This window comes from Ptiloglossa arizonensis, chromosome 4, assembly GCF_051014685.1.
Source record: "Ptiloglossa arizonensis isolate GNS036 chromosome 4, iyPtiAriz1_principal, whole genome shotgun sequence".
Classification (NCBI taxonomy): domain Eukaryota; kingdom Metazoa; phylum Arthropoda; class Insecta; order Hymenoptera; family Colletidae; genus Ptiloglossa; species Ptiloglossa arizonensis.
In genome coordinates, this window is record NC_135051.1 from 20,411,255 (window position 1) to 20,432,330 (window position 21,076).

Consider the following 21,076-nt stretch of genomic DNA (forward strand, 5'->3'; position numbering starts at 1 on the left):
ATAATCCGGAAAAGTACAGGTGGCACCATCTACGGAAAATCGCTCAAGTTTGTCGAGAAATAGTTCGATCGCAAAGAGTCAGATGGCGGTATGGTACTGTTAAACCGCGTATTCGAATGTAGATGACAAAATATAAACTTTTCACAAAATATACGCATAAATATCGCGTTTTGAGGTTTATATAGGATGCGTGTCATATAAGAGTCAAATAAAATTTATATATACAATCTTATGTAAAAGATTTTACGTAAAAGTTTTGTTTTATATTTACATAATAATACACGTTACAAGGAGACCTCTTATACATAATACTTTACGTGTAAATTATATTTTGGACTTACATTCTAATCAACATTCTATGCACACGCTTAAACGTATCACTTCTCCTTATTTTTTATGAAAACTTTATATTTTGAAAGCTAGAATGTAATGCTTCAATAGTTCTACTAAGAACGCTTGTTACATTATCGGGGTTAAAAATTATCAACTTTTCTTAAACAATGATGAAAAATGATGGTTGTAGAGGTATAATTTACTCCTAGTATATCAATTTCTGATTCTTAACTCTGTGGAGAAGCACAAATCTAAAAATTATTTAATTTGTTCAAAATTTAAATAATCCGAAAAAGTACAAGTGGTGTCATCTACGGCAAAACGCCCAAGTTTGTCGAGAAATAGTTCGATCGCGAAGCGTCAGATGGCGGCATGGTACTGTAAAACCGCGTATTCGAATGTAATTCTTAAAATATAAATTTTTTATAAAGAATAGGGATAAATGATGTATTTAAGCGTGTACACAGGATGTCGATTAGAATGTAAGTGGAAACTATAATTTGTACGGAAAGTATTATGTATAGGAGACTCCTTGTAACGTCTATTACTATGTAAAGATCAAATGAAACTTTTACGTAAAATCTTTTATACAAGTTTTATTTCACTCTTACACGACACACATTCTATCTATACGTCAAAACGCGATGTATACTATATCCGTATATTTTGTGAAAAGTTTATATTTTGACAGCTACGTTCTAGAACGCGTTTAACAATACCTCTTCCCCCATCTGGCGCTTCGCGAGCGAACTATTTCTCGACAATCTTGGGCGTTTTGCCGTAGATGGAGCCACCTGTACTTTTTCGGATTATTTAAAATTTGAACAAATTAAATATTTTTTAGATTTGAGCTTCTCCACAGATTTAAGAATCAGAAATTAATATAGTATGGGTAAATTATACCTCTACAACCATTATTTTTCCTCTTAATTAAGAAAAATTTATAATATTTAACCCTGACAGTGTAACAAGCTTTCCAAGTAGAACTATTGAAGCATTAGAATGTAGCTCACAAAATATAATCTTTTTATAAAAAATAGGGATAAATGATGTATTTAAGTGTGTACACAGGATGTCGATTAGAATGTGAGTGAAAACTATAATTTGTACAAAAAGTATTATGTATAGGAGACTCCTTGTAACGTCTATTACTATGTAAAGATCAAATGAAACTTTTACATAAAATCTTTTACATAAGATTGTATGTATAAATTTTGTTTGACTCTTTACATTATAATGTAAAGATCAAATACAACTTATACGTAAAATCTTTTACACAAGTTTTATTTCACTCTTACACGACACACATTCTATCTATACGTCAAAACGCGATGTATATCCGTATATTTTGTGAAAAGTTTATATTTTGACAGCTACGTTCTAGAACGCGTTTAATAATACCTCTTCCCCCATCTGGCGCTTCGCGAGCGAACTATTTCTCGACAATCTTGGGCGTTTTGCCGTAGATGGAGCCACCTGTACTTTTTCGGATTATTTAAAATTTGAACAAATTAAATATTTTTTAGATTTGAGCTTCTCCACAGATTTAAGAATCAGAAATTAATATAGTATGGGTAAATTATACCTCTACAACCATTATTTTTCCTCTTAATTAAGAAAAATTTATAATATTTAACCCTGACAGTGTAACAAGCTTTCCAAGTAGAACTATTGAAGCATTAGAATGTAGCTCACAAAATATAATCTTTTTATAAAAAATAGGGATAAATGATGTATTTAAGTGTGTACACAGGATGTCGATTAGAATGTAAGTGAAAACTATAATTTGTACAAAAAGTATTATGTATAGGAGACTCCTTGTAACGTCTATTACTATGTAAAGATCAAATGAAACTTTTACATAAAATCTTTTACATAAGATTGTATGTATAAATTTTGTTTGACTCTTTACATTATAATGTAAAGATCAAATACAACTTATACGTAAAATCTTTTACACAAGTTTTATTTCACTCTTACACGACACACATTCTATCTATACGTCAAAACGCGATGTATATCCGTATATTTTGTGAAAAGTTTATATTTTGACAGCTACGTTCTAGAACGCGTTTAACAATACCTCTTCCCCCATCTGGCGCTTCGCGAGCGAACTATTTCTCGACAATCTTGGGCGTTTTGCCGTAGATGGAGCCACCTGAACTTTTTCGAATTATTTAAAATTTGAACAAATTAAATAATTTTTAGATTTCTGCTTCTCCACAAATTTAAGAATCAGTAATTAGTATAGTATGGGTATATTATAGTTCTACAACCATCATTTTTTATCTTGATTAAGAAAAATTTATAATATTTAATCCTGACACTGTAACAAGCTGTCTAAGTAGAACTATTGAAGCATTAGAATGTAGCTCTCAAAATATAAATTTTTCATAAAAAATAATGCGTTTAGGCGTGTACATAGGATGTCGATTAGAATGTAAGTGCAAAATATAATTTATACGTAGAGTATTATATATATGAGGTCTAATTGTAACGTGTATTATAATGTAAAGGTCAAATGAATCGTCGAGTTCAATCTCTCAACTTTCGATGCCGTTAAGCTTGAAGCTTGAAATAATACGAAATAATATTACGAAATAATACGGACAGGGGTAATTAGTTCTCCACTGCCCGATGCGTTCCATGATAATCGAACTCTCGTCTTTCTCAAAGAATATTTTATTAATTAAACTGTATTACATCGTTTGTACAGCATCATTGTTTTGCAATTAACGTCTAGTTGCAATCGTACATGGCGTGGCGTGGTAATACCTTCAACATTGTGCGTCAACAATTCAAAAGGTATGAAAATATCTCCAATGCAGCGTATTTAATCGCCTCCTCGGACCTCGTGAAAGACACATTTTACGTATTCACCGCAATTACGGATGGAAAAGTTGTGCACGATCTCTGTTTGAAATCGTACGTGAACCACCGACATTTAAACTCCCGGTCACTGGCGTACGCGTATTCGAGAATCTTACACCGAACGTGGAAAGGTAGGGCAGTTTCGGGGATTGTGATCGTTAAACCATTACATGTAACACGTTATCGTAATAATTTCTTTAATACGACGAGCTGACGAATAGTGTCAAACAAACGGAAACGAACCATCAAAGATTTACCGAACACACGTGTAAAGCACTTCTCAATCTTTCTAGCTTGTGTTTTTTATAAAAGAAAAAAGAAAAAAAACAAACAATTTGTTCACAAAGATAGCCATTTTCTCAAACTCGATTCTACCCGAAGCAAGGTTCCAGGGTTTCGCGAACACTCGTTTACGTCAAGTACACTTTGTATCTCGTGCTGTCCCTTTTCTGACGTTCAGAGAGCTGCTTCAGACGAGTTGTCGCGTAACGATCGTTGTTCCATTCTGCCGGTGGTACCGGTGTGGACGGTCGTTCCTCAGTTTGACTGAATGCCCTACGCGGTGGAAGTTCCACCATTTTTCTGGTGCTCTTGCAGTCCACGCTGGATCGTTTCGTCGCGCAGAGAGCAACGCTGGCGCCACCCGCGTCGCGGGAGTCCCTCTTCGCGGGATTCCCCTCGGTGTGGCTGCCCTTGGACTTGATACTGGCATCAGAATCCCTCTTCGAGGGATTCCCCTCACTATGGCTGCCTCTTGATTTTATGCTGGCGTCGGAATCCCTCTTTAAAGGGCTCCCCTCGGTGTAGCTGCTCCTGGATTTGATACTGGCGTCGGAATCCCTCTTCGCGGGATTCCCCTCGGTGTAACTGGCCCTGGACTTGCTGTTCACATCGGATGGTCTCTTCTTCTCGATCGAGTGGCGGCCATCTTGCCCGATCGCCGAGCGTGTGGATCGTGTCGACGATCGACGAGTCTTCTCGTCGTAGTCGTCGGAGTAGGTCCTCCTCTCTTTGATTTTTGGCTTCGCGGTGCCGAGGTCCTCGCTGTACCTGAGCCTGTCGTTGAACTTCCTCAGACGTTCCTCGTAATCACTCTTCGAAGCCTCGGTATCGTCCGAGGGCTGCTGTTTCATCGGTGTTCGCTTGGACTCCTGATGATCCGACTGCACCTTGGTGTCCTTCAACTATGGTTTCAAGGACAGAGTATTTTGCCAGGTTCGTTACCGAGGAGGATTTACTTAATTCACCTTGGATTTGCTTAGATTGCTCGGAATGAAAACTTAGGGGAGGGTAAAAGCGAGATAAGAACGAGAGTATACAATTGAAGGATGAGTTTAACGCGATAGATCCTCCAACGAAAGAACGAAGTACAGAGTCCAAAGTTGTGACAAACGCTTACCTTGATCACGTTTACCCTGTCGTTGAACTCCAAGTCTTGGCTGTTTCTGCGAATCGGTCGATGAGTCTTGTCCTCTTCGCTGCTGCTCTTACTGATCCACATGTTCTCGCGTCGAGCATTATTCGCCCTCTTCGGCCACTCGTTCTCCGTTTTGAAGTCGTAGAGGTCTCGTATACGCTGCGTGAGCCTTTTGGATTGCTCATTCGAGTCAGGGGACTTCTTCATCGGCGGTGGATCTCGATTGGCCTCCGAATCGTCTGAAATTATCCATTCGTGTTCTCTTTATTCGTTAACGTCGTTATACTCGAGCGATTCTCAACGAGTCGGGTCGTAATTACAGAAGTGGTCAATTACAGAAATTGTTCTTGGTTTTAACATTCGCGCGAATAACAATCGTTTGAATTGTCGGGCGTTATCGTATCACATTGAACGAAACATAATTTATCGCGACGAAGAGTGCAATTTCTATAGCCACTACACCGCGGTCACGTTAATTTGATCGATGTTCCAAGAAAGGTGATAATTAATCCTTGACCGATCACACACAAACGATACACGAGGAACTTATATTATTTGTAATAAAAGTATATTTAAATTCAAATATTATGTGCATTTTTTAAACATTGCGTACGCAGTGTCCCAGAAGAAAACCAAGTTCACCGGTACGTCCGGTAGGCCATTCTGAATCAAAACGTTGTACGTACTATGGGGTTCGATTTATTTAAAAAAATAAATTCTACGGGTACACAATTGGAATAGAAGTAATAGTTTCCCGTGTTTCGTATATTTCTCGTCTCTACGGGACGATCCTCTTCCCGTGAACACGAATCTATTCCAAGTTCTAACTTGGATCGTTGCAACTCTATCGAGGTGGTTGAGTTCTAATGTCGTCAGTTGCAACAGTTTGCAACTCGCCCTCGGTTCGCATTTTGCGCGATATTTGGATAATATAAACGATCGCTATCTCGAAGATTTGTAGCGTGCACGACCTTCTCTGTCGAATATACCGGTAAAGTTGTTCTATTTCTTCCTGGAACACTCTGTACGTTTGTCCTAAGAGATCGGGGAACGGTGGTCCCGAAAGTCGCACGAATGACTACTCGTTCCCCGGAACTGTTTCTTCTCTGTGACGAGTACTCGAAAAAACGGCCATTTTGGTACAGTGTCCTCGGTCAACGGTGAATATGGAACCGCGTCTCCTCCGCTCACCTTGTTTCTGCGCAGTCTCCTTGTCGATCTTCACCGCAACGGGTGAGAATTTCCGTATCGGTTCCCACTTGGGCGATTCGATCTTCGCGTCTTTCGGCCGCGAATCGTCCTCGGTCGCGGGACACGCGTCCCCCACATTTGAGGACTTTCGTTCCGGGTTCGTTCGCGGTATAGGACACGGGGACGGATTCTTGATGAACGTCATCCACCTGGACGCGGCGTATTTCGTGATATCGCTGTTGCTGATCCTGGCGAACGTGGACGCGTCGTAGCGGAACCTTGAGGTGTTAATTCGCGGTAGCCACCTAAGAGGTATTTGGTATTCAGAAACCCAGTGTGTCGTGACCCGATACATTGTTTGTTTTTTTTTTGTGTATTATTTTTTTTTGCATTATTTTTTTCCTTAACGCCAGAAACGGTCAATTCTTTCTACATTTACCGGTAAACGAGAGCTCTGTGGTCACATATATTTCTCTATCCACGCAACGACCGACATCGAATTACATATGTACATATATATATTATATATAAACATAATTCGCAACAGCGACCGGTGGTTACCCTTTATCATGCGATATACGGTTAGTGAAACGTGTTCGGTATTTAGCCACGAGTTACGATATTGTTTTTTTTTTTTTTGGTATTTTTTTTTGTTTCTCTTTTTTTGGATAATTCTCTATCGATTATACATGTATACATATATATATATATATATTAGAATTTCCGTTCACAGCATTGGTTTCTTTTTGACTAGGAAAATGTGCTCTGTCAACCTCGTCGCGATCGTTCGGGGGTCGCTGCACTCCGTGTGCCTTCGTTCCTCGACGAGTTTTTCGTTCTTAACGTGACCGACGTCCGCGCTACGGCTCCTGCCAGTCGTCGTTCTGTACGTGGCCGGTGACGGTGTATCGTTTCTCGCTTCGGTGCTCTTCATTGCCTCCTCCTTGGTCGGGGACAGTTTCTTCGGTGTCCCGATCGCGCTCGTCCCGCCGTGATCGGTGTCCTCGGTGTCCATGGTCACCGAGCGTCGTTTCTCGTCGACATCGATCGACACCGATCGCCGTTTCTCGTCGTCGCGTGGCTGCGGCTGCGGCTTCTTCGCCGGTGGCTGGGCCCTGATCGTCCTCGGGAGCGGTATCCATCTCGAGGTGTCCAGTTTGCTCGTGTCCGGTATCTCTGTGTGCCTTCTCTCTTCCACCCGTCTCTCCGTGTACTTCTTAAGACAGTCCACGTCCGCGCTGCGGCTCCTCTGGCTGCGAGGTGACCGAGATGGTCTTCGTTGACCGGCGCCCATCGGGCCAGCCCTCTCCTGCATCCAAATTGAATCGTCAGACGTTTATCGAGTCGTGGTTCCAACCGTATTGCGACTTCGCGATACTTCGTGATATTAGCTTGTTGCAAACGAACTGACCGAATCCTTAAGGAGATACTCTGACAATTTCAATCTAAAACATCGATCTCTTCCTGACCTTCTTCCATAGAAACAACAAGATATGATGTTTTCGCACACGTATTTAGAGTATGGATATTTTTTATACACGTTCTGAACCACGATCTTCGGTTTGTATTTTCATTAAGGAAATTTATAGTCTCTTCTCTTGCGTCAGCCACGTAATTCCTAGTGGATGTTCTCGTCTTTCGAAATTTATACTTGTACAGAATTATAGGTACATATTGAAGTTGTCTATCGGAAGTGTCTATCGTGTCGTATTCGTTTGGATTAACACTTTTAAATTGTTGTACAACGAATACACACGCTTATACACCAAGTATTGTAAGAAGCATGACGCGTTTCTAAAATCGGCCATTTCGTGTGCAACAATCTAATAATAATTCGTGGAAAACATAGTCGCGAGCTTTACAACGGGACCTCGATAGTTGCACTTTTGAAGGAGGGGGGGGGGGGGGGGGGGTCGTTCTCTTTCGAGGTGATCTTTGGGATTCGATGCAAAAATTGTCATGCTGTTATCTCGCGTGTCTGTAAAGATTTTAATTATATACCGCGGCATGTTTAAAATACGCCCTGTCACGATTTGGGTTGTTCGATTCATCCTGGACACGAGAAGAACGAGACGAAACGTAGTTTTATTTCAGAAAACATCGAATAGTCCATCGTGTAGAGCCACATAGTCGTATGTTAAATTTTTATGCTTCTCAAAAAGGCTCGTTCTCATTACTGACTTTGATTTCAAAAGAGCAAGGATCGTGTTTTCGTTTCCCCCTGAATCCGTCACCGCCACGATTATCGTAAATTATGGTACTCGTGGCTCATACGTAGATAATAATAGCTTCAGTGTTTCGTAGAATTGTAAGTTTTAACTTTTTCATTTTTTTTTTCTCAAGCCGACGTAGACTATATTATCGACAAATTATTATCGGGAGCGTTGGGTCCTCGGAACGAAGTAAAAAGTTCACCTAAGCAAGATGTATCTTCGCATAATCCGATATGTGCAAAATACCATACTCCGCGGACGCAACGTGCAGACTCGCGCCGCAAGCTCGTGGATTGATTCTGGCTGTGTGAAGTTCCGCCACCTGGCTGCTGCACGCCGCCGCGGGATCACCGCTCGATGCTAAGAATCCGCTCCAAAATTCATTTCCTGCAGAAAAAACGATCGACTTTCACTCGTAACGCAAAATCAGACCTGGTACGTAATTATTTACGATCGTTTCCACGTTTCGTACGGTTACGATCTATCAATTATCAGAAACAACGTCCGCGCGCTCCGGGAATCACCGTGCAGCTACTCGATACGTTGCGTCACTTATCTCTGTTACGGTCCTGTGGTTACAAATCGTATCTTTTCTCGACGTCTTTCAATGGCGACCGAACTTCGTAGATAATAATAGCTTCAGTGTTTCGTAGAATTATAAGTTTTAACTTCTTCTTTTTTCAAGCTGGCGTAGACTATATTATCTACAAATTATTATCGAGCGTCGGGTCTTCGGTGCGAAGTAAAAAGTTCACCTAAGCAAGGTGTCTTTCGCAAGAGCCGTAACGCAACGTATCATCAACTACGCGGAAGGAAATCGGGAATCGTTCGTCGTTCTTAACCCATTTGCGTCCAGAAGTGGAATAAATCGAGTGAATCGTATCGAACGTGGAATAATCTGTGAGCGAGCGTTCTTTTTGCAACTGCCTCGGTGACTTGCATACACCTTGAACTCTACGCCACTGGTGCTGAACTCGTATTATCGAGTCTTCGACGCAGAGCACACACTGCGTGCGCATAACCTTTTCGCATCATTGAGCATATATGCATGTTGAACGTTACAAACACCGTTGCGTAAACACCGCACGTACAAACACCCAATGTGGTCGAAGTATCAACAATATCATTTATTTCCGAATCGTATGGAACTCGACGTACGCAGGTTATCCAACGTCTCGCGATACAATTCGGGATTGCTTCTCGACGCAAACGAGTTAACCTGTTAACGTAGATTGTGCGACAACCTGGCAACGCGTTTCCGTCCCACGCGTACGTCACCACGAGAAGCTTGTTCGCGTCCGAGGATCTGAACAGTCTGCTGTGAGGCTCCCTGAGAGCAAAATGAATCTTTATATCTGGAATGAAACGGACAATTTTTAACAATCTTTTACCAATCGAGACGGTGGATCGATGTTATTAGCAAACCTCCGAGATAGTCGCCGTTCCCCGCGTCACCGCATTTCTGTTGGCTGAAGTACGCGAACATAATGTCGGAAACAAATCTCAACTTCTTGTTCATCTTTCTGATCGCGATTTCGAACGTCTTCAGGAAGTACACCTCTTGATCTTGAATTATCCTCCATACCCCTGAAAATCACATTGTTACGGTAAACATTGTAACGGAATCTTGTGACCAATTGTCCTTATGTGTTCCAAGATCAAAAGAGTTTCTTATAATAAATTTCTGTGCTCTGAGTAATTCCATGAAAATTGAAATATGTCAAAATAGAACGTATCGTAGCTTTTCAAGCACGGTAATAGGATTTCTTGGTATTTTAAATTGTTGAACAGCCCTAAAGAATTTTTATCGAGAATTGGCAAACTGAACAAAAATTTTAAACACTCTGAATCGTAGTGATTGTACAGTGTAGTACTACAATTTTGATTCTACTTGTCGTCAAGCGAGTGCAACTATCGAGGTGACAATTATCGAAGTTCCAACGTATCTCCGGAGAGGGCGCCACCGGTATCCATAGACGCGTTAAGAACAAGTACCGAAAATCTATTTTCTGAACTTAGGAAAACAATTTGTCAACTAACCGAGCCCAAATCCAACAACATGCAAGAATGCAGTCGTGTTTTGTTTCTCGGCCCGCGTATTTGCCTCGAGAAGTATGATTTCCACCGTGAGCAGAGTCCTCTTCATGTAATTCTCGATGTCGAAGATAGTTTGACTGGACAACGACAGGTATCTCCTATTTTCCTTGGATTTAACACGCTTCACGGCCTCCTCGTAGAGCGGTAAATATACCTCGCCGTAAAATCTTGCCCATACAACTCTCATCCCGTGTTCCTTCTCCAAGCTTCCACTTGTGGTTGGCCCGTACCTGTTACACGAATACCATAAAGCGTGAGCCTCGTTTCATTTTGTCGAAGGAAGTGTATTAACCGAAGTGTTCGCCATTCATGTGGGAACAATTCTATTAATTATCGTAAAATCGCCCCAAACAACGTTTCGATCGTTCCGTTCTGATCTCCTTCGGAAACAATAGAAAAAATAATTTCCAAAGAATAACGTGGTACAATATAATGCAAAGGATCCGTCGATAAGAACTGCTATCTGAAATATTTCATCCATCCGCTAACTCGATAACAAATTTTCTACAACGATACGAATTTGTTGAACGATATTTCATGTACTTTCTCAAGTTGGAATCCAGGTCGCCTTGTCACTGTTCATCGAATTTGTCGTTTCAGCGGCTACAGGGTGGTACTGGAGAAAAATTAGCAATGAAAAACTCAAGATCGCCTTGATGTCTCTGAAAGTGTACGAAAATTCCTAGCACAATGTGCTCTCTCGGGAACAATGTGCTTCCAATGAAACGTGATTCTTTATCGAATCGCTGGACAACGAGATATTTCAGATTCTTATTGAGTCACCCTGTACAGTACAAGTTCCGTTTCGATAAATGGTACCTCTGCCCCTCGAGTGCTAATGTCGCAGCTTATCTACCGCCGGACACTTCGTACGTTGTAAATCAATAAATCGCGTTAAAACAGGAACGACAATGTTCATACGTGTACAGTCCGTGCAACAAGTTTCGAGACTCACCCGTTGTCCGCGGTGTTCTGCAGAGGAGTGACGAGGATGTCTTGGTACTCCATGACGCGCGGTTTCTCGAATCTGGGGACAGTATTGCGAAAGATGAAACGCGTGTTTCATCGACGCGAGAATGTTAACACGCCGGTGCATACGGTAGCTCCATTAACGGTAAGCATTAAATAAACATTGAAAACCTTGTTCCCACGACACCTATAATGACTCCCCTCGGCTGAACGGAGTCTGGATCGGTACTCACGACGCCTCTGTTCTCTCGCGAGCCGTCGTTTATGAACTCGGTGTGAGAGGACATCGCCAGCATCGCGGACAACTTGATCTCGTCGTAAGACAAACATTTCGTTAGGACCTGTCGTCAACAGAATCCATTTTAATCCATTTAACATCGTCTCGAATCGTCCGTTTCCCGTTTCGTTAATCATCATTCCGAGGGCAAACTATTACCTTGTGGACGAATTCAATTTTCCAAATATAATGTGTCTTTTGATCTGTACATGATTTTTACGAACAACTTCTATCGAATTTAATACGGAGAATCGATTCGGAGAAATTTTCACGCGTTTGATACTGTTTGATATTACTGCTTGAGTTAAATTTGATATTTGATCGCTCTATTTACGTTCAATTTGAAAGAAAGCAATTTATAAAATACGTTCAAGTTTCTAAATCAATTTCCATATACACAATATTTCTTTCGAGATATACACAAGGAGTGTTGCGCTTGGTCGGGTTATATTTCGAATTACATAAGAGATAGAAACAAGGTGCAGAGGAAAAAAAGTTAAACGGCACGTCAACGTTTATTTTTCCGTGACTTCCCTTTTTTTTTCATAACTGTAACAATTCACGCGTTGCATATTTTTTACTCGTATCGATTTCTCAAGATATCTTCCGTAAAAAGGTATTATACAATGTTCAGAGGATCAACATTACGTTATCTCGCATATTTAACAAGTTGTACGTTTCAAGATGAAAGATGCATTACATTGATTGTAAAAACGTTCTTGCGAACGTAAGACCTGTCAGCGAATAATAACAATCGGCCGTTTAAGAGCAGAAAAAAAAATACACTTGTATTTTTCGGGTCCATCGTTGCACTCGTGACGAAAGTGAGGAACAGTGACAAAAAATACCTTTGGCCTTTTTCTTTCTCTGTACCTTGGAATAATTTTGGAAAAGAATAGAATAATTATTTTTCGTACAAGACAATAAAAAAAAAAATATTCTTGAAACACCCTGTGCATTACGGTCGTTGCAACGAGGACCGAGGGATCTGGTTATGAAATAGTTTCCTGCGAGCAATTTATAGCGTTGGTATTGACTTGGAAAGCTTCCGTGGGAATAAAATACTAACCAGTGGCTCCTTCTCATTATCGGTGCCAACGTTCTCCCATCCGTCGACGCCCGTCTTACCATCGATCAGCTTCCATCGATCGTCAGACCCATAGAAATGTACCGCCCGTTTTTCCAGCAAACGATGAATGAACTGCACCAGGCCCATATCCATGTACATGGCCCTCTCGATGGCACTGCCGTAGAGTTGTTTATGCTTCAACCACTGCGCGAGCAACGGTAACATCGCCTCGTGTATCAAAGGGTAAACCGAATTCGCGTTCATCTGCAATTCAAATTTTGCGAGTTCGAGATTTCGAATCGTACGAAAGCAAAGCCTCGTATCGCCCCTTCGCTCCTAATTGGAATCGGAGCATTTTTTCACAAATGTTGTAATTTAATTCGATAAAATTCCCACTCGTTCGGAAACGAGCAAAAATAAATCGAAACGCGTTTTCACTAACAACGAGACCCCTTTCACTCGATTAGTTTGCGATCAGTCGACCCCTTTCACTTCAATTTCTATCGTTCGTTCGAATCAATGAGAATACGAAATCCCTTTCGTAGGAAAATATTCCACCGACGTTCCCAAAGAAGTCGATAGCGCTTCGCGATCGTTATTATATATTGATTAAGAGTTAAACAATTTTTATAAATCTGAAGTCGGAGGTGTCGATCGTTGGGTAACGGTAATCGTAGAAAATTGTGTCACTGATTAGATAAGCGAGATATTATCGAATACAGATTTATCATTTGTTTCTTTATTTAGGTAAACGAGATCTTATATCGTGTAGATCGATCTACTTTTCGTTTTCTTTATCTAGGTAAGTACAATGACAAACAGATACAAAACGTAGATCTATCTTCTATCTCTGTGTTTAGATAAGCGAGAGCTTATGTCGTGTAGGTAAATTTTTGTCGATTCAATGAAAATGTAGGGGATCTCGATTCCACTCGATAGTTTAATCTAAAATGTTGTGTCACTGATTAGATAAGCGAGATATTACCAAATATAGATTTATCTTTTGTTTCTTTATTTAGGTAAACGAGATCTTATATTGTGTAGATCGATCTACTTTTAGTTTTCTTTATTTAGGTAAGTACAATGACAAACAGATACAAAACGTGGATCTATCTTTTATTTCTGTGGTTAGATAAGCGAGAGCTTATATCGTGTAGGTCAATTTTTGTCGATTCAATGAAAATGTAGAGGCTCTCGATTCCACTCGATAGTTTGATCTAAAATGTTTCTATCCTATTGAATCCTCTAATCAGCGCTTGGAGTAAGCATACAAACGTACATTCGATTAAAAAAGACACCCCCTGACAACTCTACTCGATGATTAAGCGAATGTAAGGGATCGAACCTCGAGGACGTCTGTGCTAATCCCCCTGTCTTTCAAGGCGGAGCACCTCGTCGTGTTAATTGGAAAGTATATAGGGAAGGCCTCGCTTCGCTTGATGATTTGTGCCAGGGTCGTGGGTGTCGGTACCGAGACGACCAGGCATTTCCTGAGGAGTTCCTTCGTGTCGTCGTCTAATGGCACGCCATTCGGTGCGCCCAAGGTATTTTCCCATGATATTTCCGGTGGGTCCTTCAGCAATGCTTGCTGACGAGACTCGTCCATTCGCCGATGATTCTGCAAAATCACGTGGAATTACTTATCAATGCGTAGCAATTCGAGAGTCCATTTGTAAAATTACTTTTGCCAGAAGAGCACAATTCTTTTTCGGAGATAATCGTATTTTTTCCACTCGTCCGTATTTCAATAATTTTGCAAAGTCGTATTAAATTGCACAAAGAAATTTTAAAGGAGGAGGGAGTTGATGTACAGAATCTTTGGCCATAATTCTACAGGTTGATATACCTTCACGAGCAACGTTCTCACAAATGTTGTTTATCGTAACTTTTGCGTGTTTGTCGAAAGTGTGCTCCTCTGTCCAAAGAGTGCACATTAACGTTTTCAAATTGTCTGTCCGTTGGAAGTAAGAAAAAGACAAAAAAAACAAAAGAACAGAAATTACAAAAAAGTTTCCAAACAACTTACCAACGATGCCAAGTCTGGGTTAGGAATCACGATTAAAAATCAAACGAACGTTCGATTTAAAAAAAGAAAGGTTCGCGTAAAATTATTACTCCCTGGTATCCCTTTGGATCGCAATCGAGCGATCGTGCTTCTCGGTCTGATTGCCCTAACGTGGCCCCGAAGGTCGTTGCATGCGGTTTTCACGGTTCTTCTTCTTCTTATTTTTTGTTTTCCTTTCCCACGCTTCGAAATAACTTTTTCCCGCGCGAAACGACACGCGTCGCAGAGGCACCGACGATTCCAAGAAAATTTGCAAAATCAAAGTCGCGTTCTATTAATACGCGCGCTGATTAGAGCAAGGACGCGATCTCTTTGATAGTTGAGCATGAAATCCGTTAAGTAGCGGAAAATGTATCCGTTCACCCTAGCGAGTTACGCTGAACACGCTCCCGGTCCCCGACAGCCCCGCAGCGCGAAGTTAACTTCATTTTTCTGTTTACCGATTCTGCCACCTGAGCGACAGGGGTGAGCAAGAATTAAGGCTAGCCCGTGGTCGTGGAAAAATCGACGCGGCACCGATTTTTTTTTTTTTTTCTGGTAAACAAGCGATTTCTTCTTATTTTACCGGTCTTCGAAACTTCACTGAAATCGACGCAGCTTCCACCCAATTGCGTTCGCTTTTTACACAATGTCTGAAACACTTACGCAATATTCCCCCTTCCCAGGAATACAATTTCGAATAATTGTTTCTTCGTGTAATTTGTTCGTCTGCTCTTTTGCAATGCATTAAATTATCGTAGAAAATTATTGTTTCTTTTTGTGGTTTTTTTTTTTATTAGAAAAATTTGGATATTGTTCGATAGCGGGAGAATGAATTTTTGAATTAAGATTTTAAATATTGACCGCATTGACTTTCATGGAATATTTTAATCGAGAATATAATGCTATGCTCTTAAGCTAGATTGGTTAGTGGTATCCCTTCTCTTCGATACTTTTATCGAAGTGTATTCTACGAGTATTGTTTTCTTATATTGGATTTGTTTACTTGGAAATGTATCTTTAGACCTTGGTTTCAAAAATCAAGGGGATTGGATTTAATGGAATATTTTAAAAGGTGTTGGAGGGTACTTGGCACACTTAAGCTACATTGGTTAATAGCATCCACTTCTAGACGGTATTTCTTTATTTTTCAGGAGCAACTTCTACTTCGAGGAAAACAGAGTCTTAATTCCGAAACACATTGCAGTTCTGGAGTAGTATTACCGAAGGGAAAGTGAATTCGAATCACTGGCATTTTAGTTTTTGTACAGATGATTTATCGTGACTTTGTATAAACAAATCGTTTCGCGGTCGAGTGAGTTCAGACAGCAAGAACTTCACGAAGTAGATACGAAAGTTGAAAGAGAAAGATTGATTTCCTTCGCAACTTTATACAGAATGTACCAGTAATCGTGTTGGGATAAATTGTCTGGAATGAAATTTATTATCAAAAATTTGCCTACAAATTTATTCTGTACCTTCGTCTTCAACTAAAAGAAATTTGCACAGCTTTGGAAGAAGACCATTCTATTATTATTGCTATTTAAAATATTTGAATTCATTATAAATAAAGTTCGTCCAAAGTACGTCGTGTTTGGACTCATTTTGCTCAGGAGAACCTCACCAATCTATTGATAACATTATTTTATCTTTTAAAAATAAGATAAAATATCTTATAAAGATAAAATAAAAAAATTAAAAATTTTAATTTTCGTAATTAAATGTTCAAGACCGACCATCTCTACTCCATAAACTATTTTCTTCTCGTTTACTTTCGCTACGTATGTTCTCTTTCCTTATCGAGGGCCTTGAGGGCCTTGTCGAGAGCTTTGAGGGCCTTGTCGAGGGCCTACTTGGCGATAATTTCAACACAAACCCCTCACTTACTCAAACTTAAGTGAACATTACTGTACAATCCGATACAAGGTACTATCCACCGCCAAGAGGACTTCTACTGTGCACAGCTCGCAAAAAGTTCAGCGAGACGACTTCAGAGGCTCTCTTCGCACTCTCTTTGCTCTCTCTCTCGATATCTGTAAGTCACTTTCTTGGTCAATAATACGCCACGGTCGAAAATACGTGCAAGAGAAGGTATCTGCCTTCCATTCTGACCAATTGCACTCGCAGGTCATCTTGTCAGCCATGCACAGTACATCCACGTGATCGAGAGCGTCAGTAAAGTCTCGATTGGGATATGCACAACAGATAGAGAATCCTCAGAAGCCGTTTCAATACGTATTCCAAGGAATCAATTCGAATCGCAGCATGCTGCACAAGAATCTCTGGCAATCATCGAAACAATTCAATCTAAGATCGCGTCGAAATTTCTATAGAGTTGTGTTCAACTATGTACGAGAGAATGTCTGCGATAATGAGGTTCCAATGCAATCAGTTGGTGCATTCCCGCGATTGGTCGCGATAGAAGCACGCTATCGATGGATTCGCGATATCGGATCCTCGTGTTTGATAAGCGAAAAATTTACCTCGAACCTTACAAGGTCTTGGAATGATTCATGCCTTATTGTTATCTATCCGCGACAATCTAAACGACATTACGTCCTTGTGACGATTCATCGTTATCGTTTCATCGTCTGGAACGGTTCAAACATTGCTCCCATCTCGGGATAAGCCGGTAAAAATGGAAACCGTATAGACGTCGATGTGTAAACATTTATTTTTCGAAGCTCGGATGAAAAATAATGGTTAACCGGGTTGTTTGCTTTATCGAGTTTGCAGGCCCAGACGCACTTGACCCACGTTTATCAATTTAATCCCGAAGGAGAGCGTCCTTGTCGACGAAATTCACCCGAGTGCCCCCCCTTGATGGGATTATCATCTCTGGATTGTAAAAAAATAGCACGCGAGACACTCTTTAAAAGAAGATTATGGTCCGTGGGTGTCAGTTAGAGGGAGTATCGTTTTTTTTATGCGCGTGAAGTGTAATAGGTATTATGACAAAGTGTAACGTAACTTTTATCAACGTAAATATCACATTTTCTCGGGACCTTCGAATCAATATCGTTGCAAAACTGAAATTAAATTAAAAATTAAAGAAAAGGTAAATATGAATGTAAAATTTTAATAGCTCCAGTTGAATGAAAAAATGTTGAACGATATTTGTGATTTGTGTATTGGTACCAAAAAAAAAATTACGTTCACGACTTTGTTTTTTATTGGATTTTCCACTACTCGTTTGATTGAAATTACTAGGCTAGTTCTTCGTATACCAGACACAATTATTAATTATCTCGATATTGCAATTAGAGACAATCTTCGCTTATTTCTAATTACGCTACAACCGGATATTCAAACGCTCATTAAATTGTTTGTTTCAGCCTCAGGGATCCTATTAATCGATGGCAATATTGCGTTAATGTATTGGTCATGTTATTATATTCTCCCATTTTATCGTAGGTTTTGTGTTATTGTATTTTACTATACGCTTCAGAGCAATAATTCAATTTCATGTATTTGTTATAGACCTCAGCCTGTAAATACACTTGGAAGAACCAAAACTCTGCCGAATATTAGCAATTGTTTTCTAATTAGAACAATTACATTGATAAAATTAAAATCTTAGTAATTTATGAGACATCCCTCAACATTAATACCACGGCTCGTTTATCAGGAAATATTTACAAAGAAGACAACAAGAGAAACGTATGCGTTTGGTCGACAAATAAAAGAACTATGACAACTATGCAATAATATTACGGTTGATCCTTAAAGCGTCACGATTTGGACCTTCTACTTTATACTCACTCGACCCTTTTGCACGGTTGCAAATACATTGCTACTTGAACGGAACATTTAAGACGCAAATGTACTATACAGAGATTGCAAATAGTCAAGTTTCTACGAACCGTACGATAAAGAGACTAGGTGCCTACTACTCCCATTTTCCAGCAGAAATCCTCCCATTTAGGTGCAAAGCAGTCATATTGCATAGGAGTAGAGTCTCCGTAATAAACAAAATCACGCTTACGATATTGCTTAATAAAACTCCTCGTATATATTTATAAAACGAAGGATGTATTTACGAGAATATAGTATACTCTAAAGAAGAATATTTAAAAAATGATAAAAAATTTGGATAGCTCCAACATCTGAAATAATACCAAGGTATCGTTCTACAAGTTACAAGGAATTGATTCCTAAGCCCCAAATTTGTGTAGGGTAAGCAAATAGAAAAATTTTACTTAACGGTAATAATTGTTCTTGACAATAATTGTTATTAGGTGAAATTGATCGGGATTGTATTACAAAAGGTGCGCGAATTTGTTTGTTCCGGTGACAGTCAATATCCTGGGTTCGTCTACGCCAATGCGTTCCAGTTGTTGCTCGTTATCCCTTTGTCTCGCTCTGTCTCGATGCCTCTCCTTTGTAACTTTGTCACACGATAGACTTGTGTATGCGATCGCCTCGGTCAGTAACGAAAATGCACGTAATTCGAGGTGCAAGACGATTAATCTAATCCGTCGATAACTTGTGATCTCCGCACTGTACACTTCGTCGCTTTCAAAGCGTGACATTCGATGCTTTCTTGCATCGTGTAAATTATTATCTTTCATATTCAAATTGTATCGGTCTAATATATATATATAAGAACATATAAATAACAATGTCACGTATCAGATCTAATCGACTTTAATAAATTCTTTGATGATATAATATTACGCGAGAAACAACGACGGATGATCGTCAGGTAAACCCTCGAAAGATGAACGAAACGGGACGAACACCGCAAACGAATACAGGGTCATTTCGATCGACGGTAGAATTTTTATTATACGCAAATTTCAAGAAAAAAGTCTGGATAAAATATTACACGTACATCCCAAAATTACGCATTACGTTTACATATACATAATTGCTTAGGTAGATAATTACGTAAATATCTACACACCAGCGCATAATTCTTTCTTATTTTGGGTACATATGTAATAAAATATGTAAGATATTTCTGCAACTTCTACCACTTTGAACGTAGACTCGTACAGACATTAGACCAAAAAGTACAGCAACAGTTATAAGTTGTGTCAAAATGGCCCTGTGCACGTCGTATGAGTGTTAAAAGAGCACGGTTGGTAACCCTAGCCAATCCGTCTGGCGGCGGGAATGTGCAAAACTCACCCGACGGATGCAACAGGCGAACAGCGACATGTCACCTGCCCACGGAGTGATTCGCCGCCGGTTGCGTGTGTCGCGCGTGAAATCGCGCGGTACTTACGGCGCCGTGGACGTGAATGCTGTGACGCGAGGCGGCGTTCCGCGATAAGCACGTTTCGCGTGTGCTACCGAAATTCACCAATCGCCGCGCGAGTTTCGCGGTTTCGGTCGGATGGCGTTGACGCGCGTCCGCACGAGACGAGTCACAGAACGGAACTTCTTGCGAGCGAAACGAACGGAATACACATGCGTGTCGTGGCGGTCCGCGCTCGCGCAGATTTCTCCGCCGGAGGACCGATGCTGGACCTCTGCTGTCAGATGGTAAGTCGAGTTGGCTTGATTCCGTTGATCGTTTGATCCTGGGAGAGGGTCCGGGATCGCTTCCACTTACTCACAGATGGTAAAAAATGAACGAACATCGACGTATCGATGTGCACTATCGTCGATATTAATCGATATATCGTTGAACCTTTTACCATGGGCGACTTGGACGTTGAACGTACACGGTGCGCGGAAGATTGCCTCGCGTATGGAGAATACGTACACTCTGAACGCCCATAGGCGTTTAACGCACGCGATCGATTGTAGTCGATACGATGCAACTGGTGAGAGAGATTTTCGTCGCGTCGAACCAATCAAGGTAGGTAAGTTTCGTTTCTTCTTAAATTTTAAGGACGGATTTCGCTCGAAGTATCTACTTAACTGTGTATAATGTACTCTGATCTGTCAATTTTACAAACATCGATCGATGGGGAATATTGGTTTTCAAATCCATTGAAAAACATCGAACCACTCTGATCAGAAGTATTTACACTTTTAATTTTCATCGATTTTATAATTTGTACACGTACGTATAATATGAAAGAAAAATATTTTCATATACATGAAAAATAAAATACGTTCGAGCAAGAATTATGTTTCTTTACTCTGAGAATTAAATAGCCACGAAAGAATGCAAGTGTTTCCCAATGAAGAAAGTTTGAGAAACTTTGGTTCGGATTAGGCCCCCCTCTTCGAGGCCTTCACACCAGTTTAAGTCTCCGCTGTAAATATTGTACAACGACGAATATACACGTCGTTAACAGCGAGAGCGTTAATTATTTTTGCGTAGTCGTTGCCGCAATCGCGTTAGCTGACATAATATTACGTTGTTGCGTAAGTTATAAATGACTGCCGTTGACATAATCCGCTACGTCTTTTCATATTTGAGGGGGGAACAATGACATAGAATTACGTTTTCACGATTCTAGTCTAACGATAAATTGATTACAGGTTTATTAACCTGAGGTTTACACTTCGAGGAGATTTATACGCAAAACTTCTCTTAAGGTTAATTCTTGCAATACTTTTGAGATAATCACACGAGCGTTAAACGCACAGAAGAATGCACAGTGCGAGTAATATTGCTTCTATTGCTGTGACATTT

General features: G+C 40.3%; 3 protein-coding genes across 4 annotated transcripts in view; 1 reads left to right on the forward strand and 2 right to left on the reverse strand.

Annotated features, from left to right (window-relative positions):
- Positions 1–3,005: 3,005 nt before the first annotated feature.
- Positions 3,006–6,721, reverse strand: LOC143146397 (uncharacterized). Its single transcript, XM_076310664.1, has 3 exons — positions 5,813–6,721; positions 4,604–4,860; positions 3,006–4,388 (listed from the first exon to the last, which is right to left on the reverse strand). Exons 1-3 carry the CDS (start codon positions 6,165–6,167, stop codon positions 3,615–3,617), a joined length of 1,386 nt encoding a protein of 461 aa, XP_076166779.1. The 5' UTR covers positions 6,168–6,721; the 3' UTR covers positions 3,006–3,614.
- Positions 6,722–6,885: 164 nt separating this feature from the next.
- Positions 6,886–20,010, reverse strand: LOC143146396 (ADP-ribosylarginine hydrolase CG3568). Of its 2 annotated transcripts, none has more exons than XM_076310662.1 (10): positions 19,615–20,010; positions 13,783–14,055; positions 12,438–12,701; positions 11,263–11,432; positions 11,078–11,149; positions 10,066–10,352; positions 9,451–9,612; positions 9,270–9,380; positions 8,272–8,412; positions 6,886–7,121 (listed from the first exon to the last, which is right to left on the reverse strand). In XM_076310662.1, exons 1-10 carry the CDS (start codon positions 19,642–19,644, stop codon positions 7,030–7,032), a joined length of 1,602 nt encoding a protein of 533 aa, XP_076166777.1. In that variant the 5' UTR covers positions 19,645–20,010; the 3' UTR covers positions 6,886–7,029. The 2 variants fall into 2 exon arrangements, with proteins under 2 accessions (XP_076166777.1, XP_076166778.1); XM_076310663.1 differs by having other exon boundaries at positions 6,984–7,121; positions 8,228–8,412; positions 19,615–19,999.
- Positions 20,006–21,076, forward strand: part of LOC143146395 (putative ferric-chelate reductase 1 homolog) — a 38,226-nt gene continuing 37,155 nt past the window's right edge. Inside the window, exon 1 of the mRNA XM_076310661.1 lies at positions 20,006–20,290. The gene's annotated coding sequence lies outside the window, so the exon portion shown is untranslated. The remainder of the gene's footprint in view (positions 20,291–21,076) is intronic.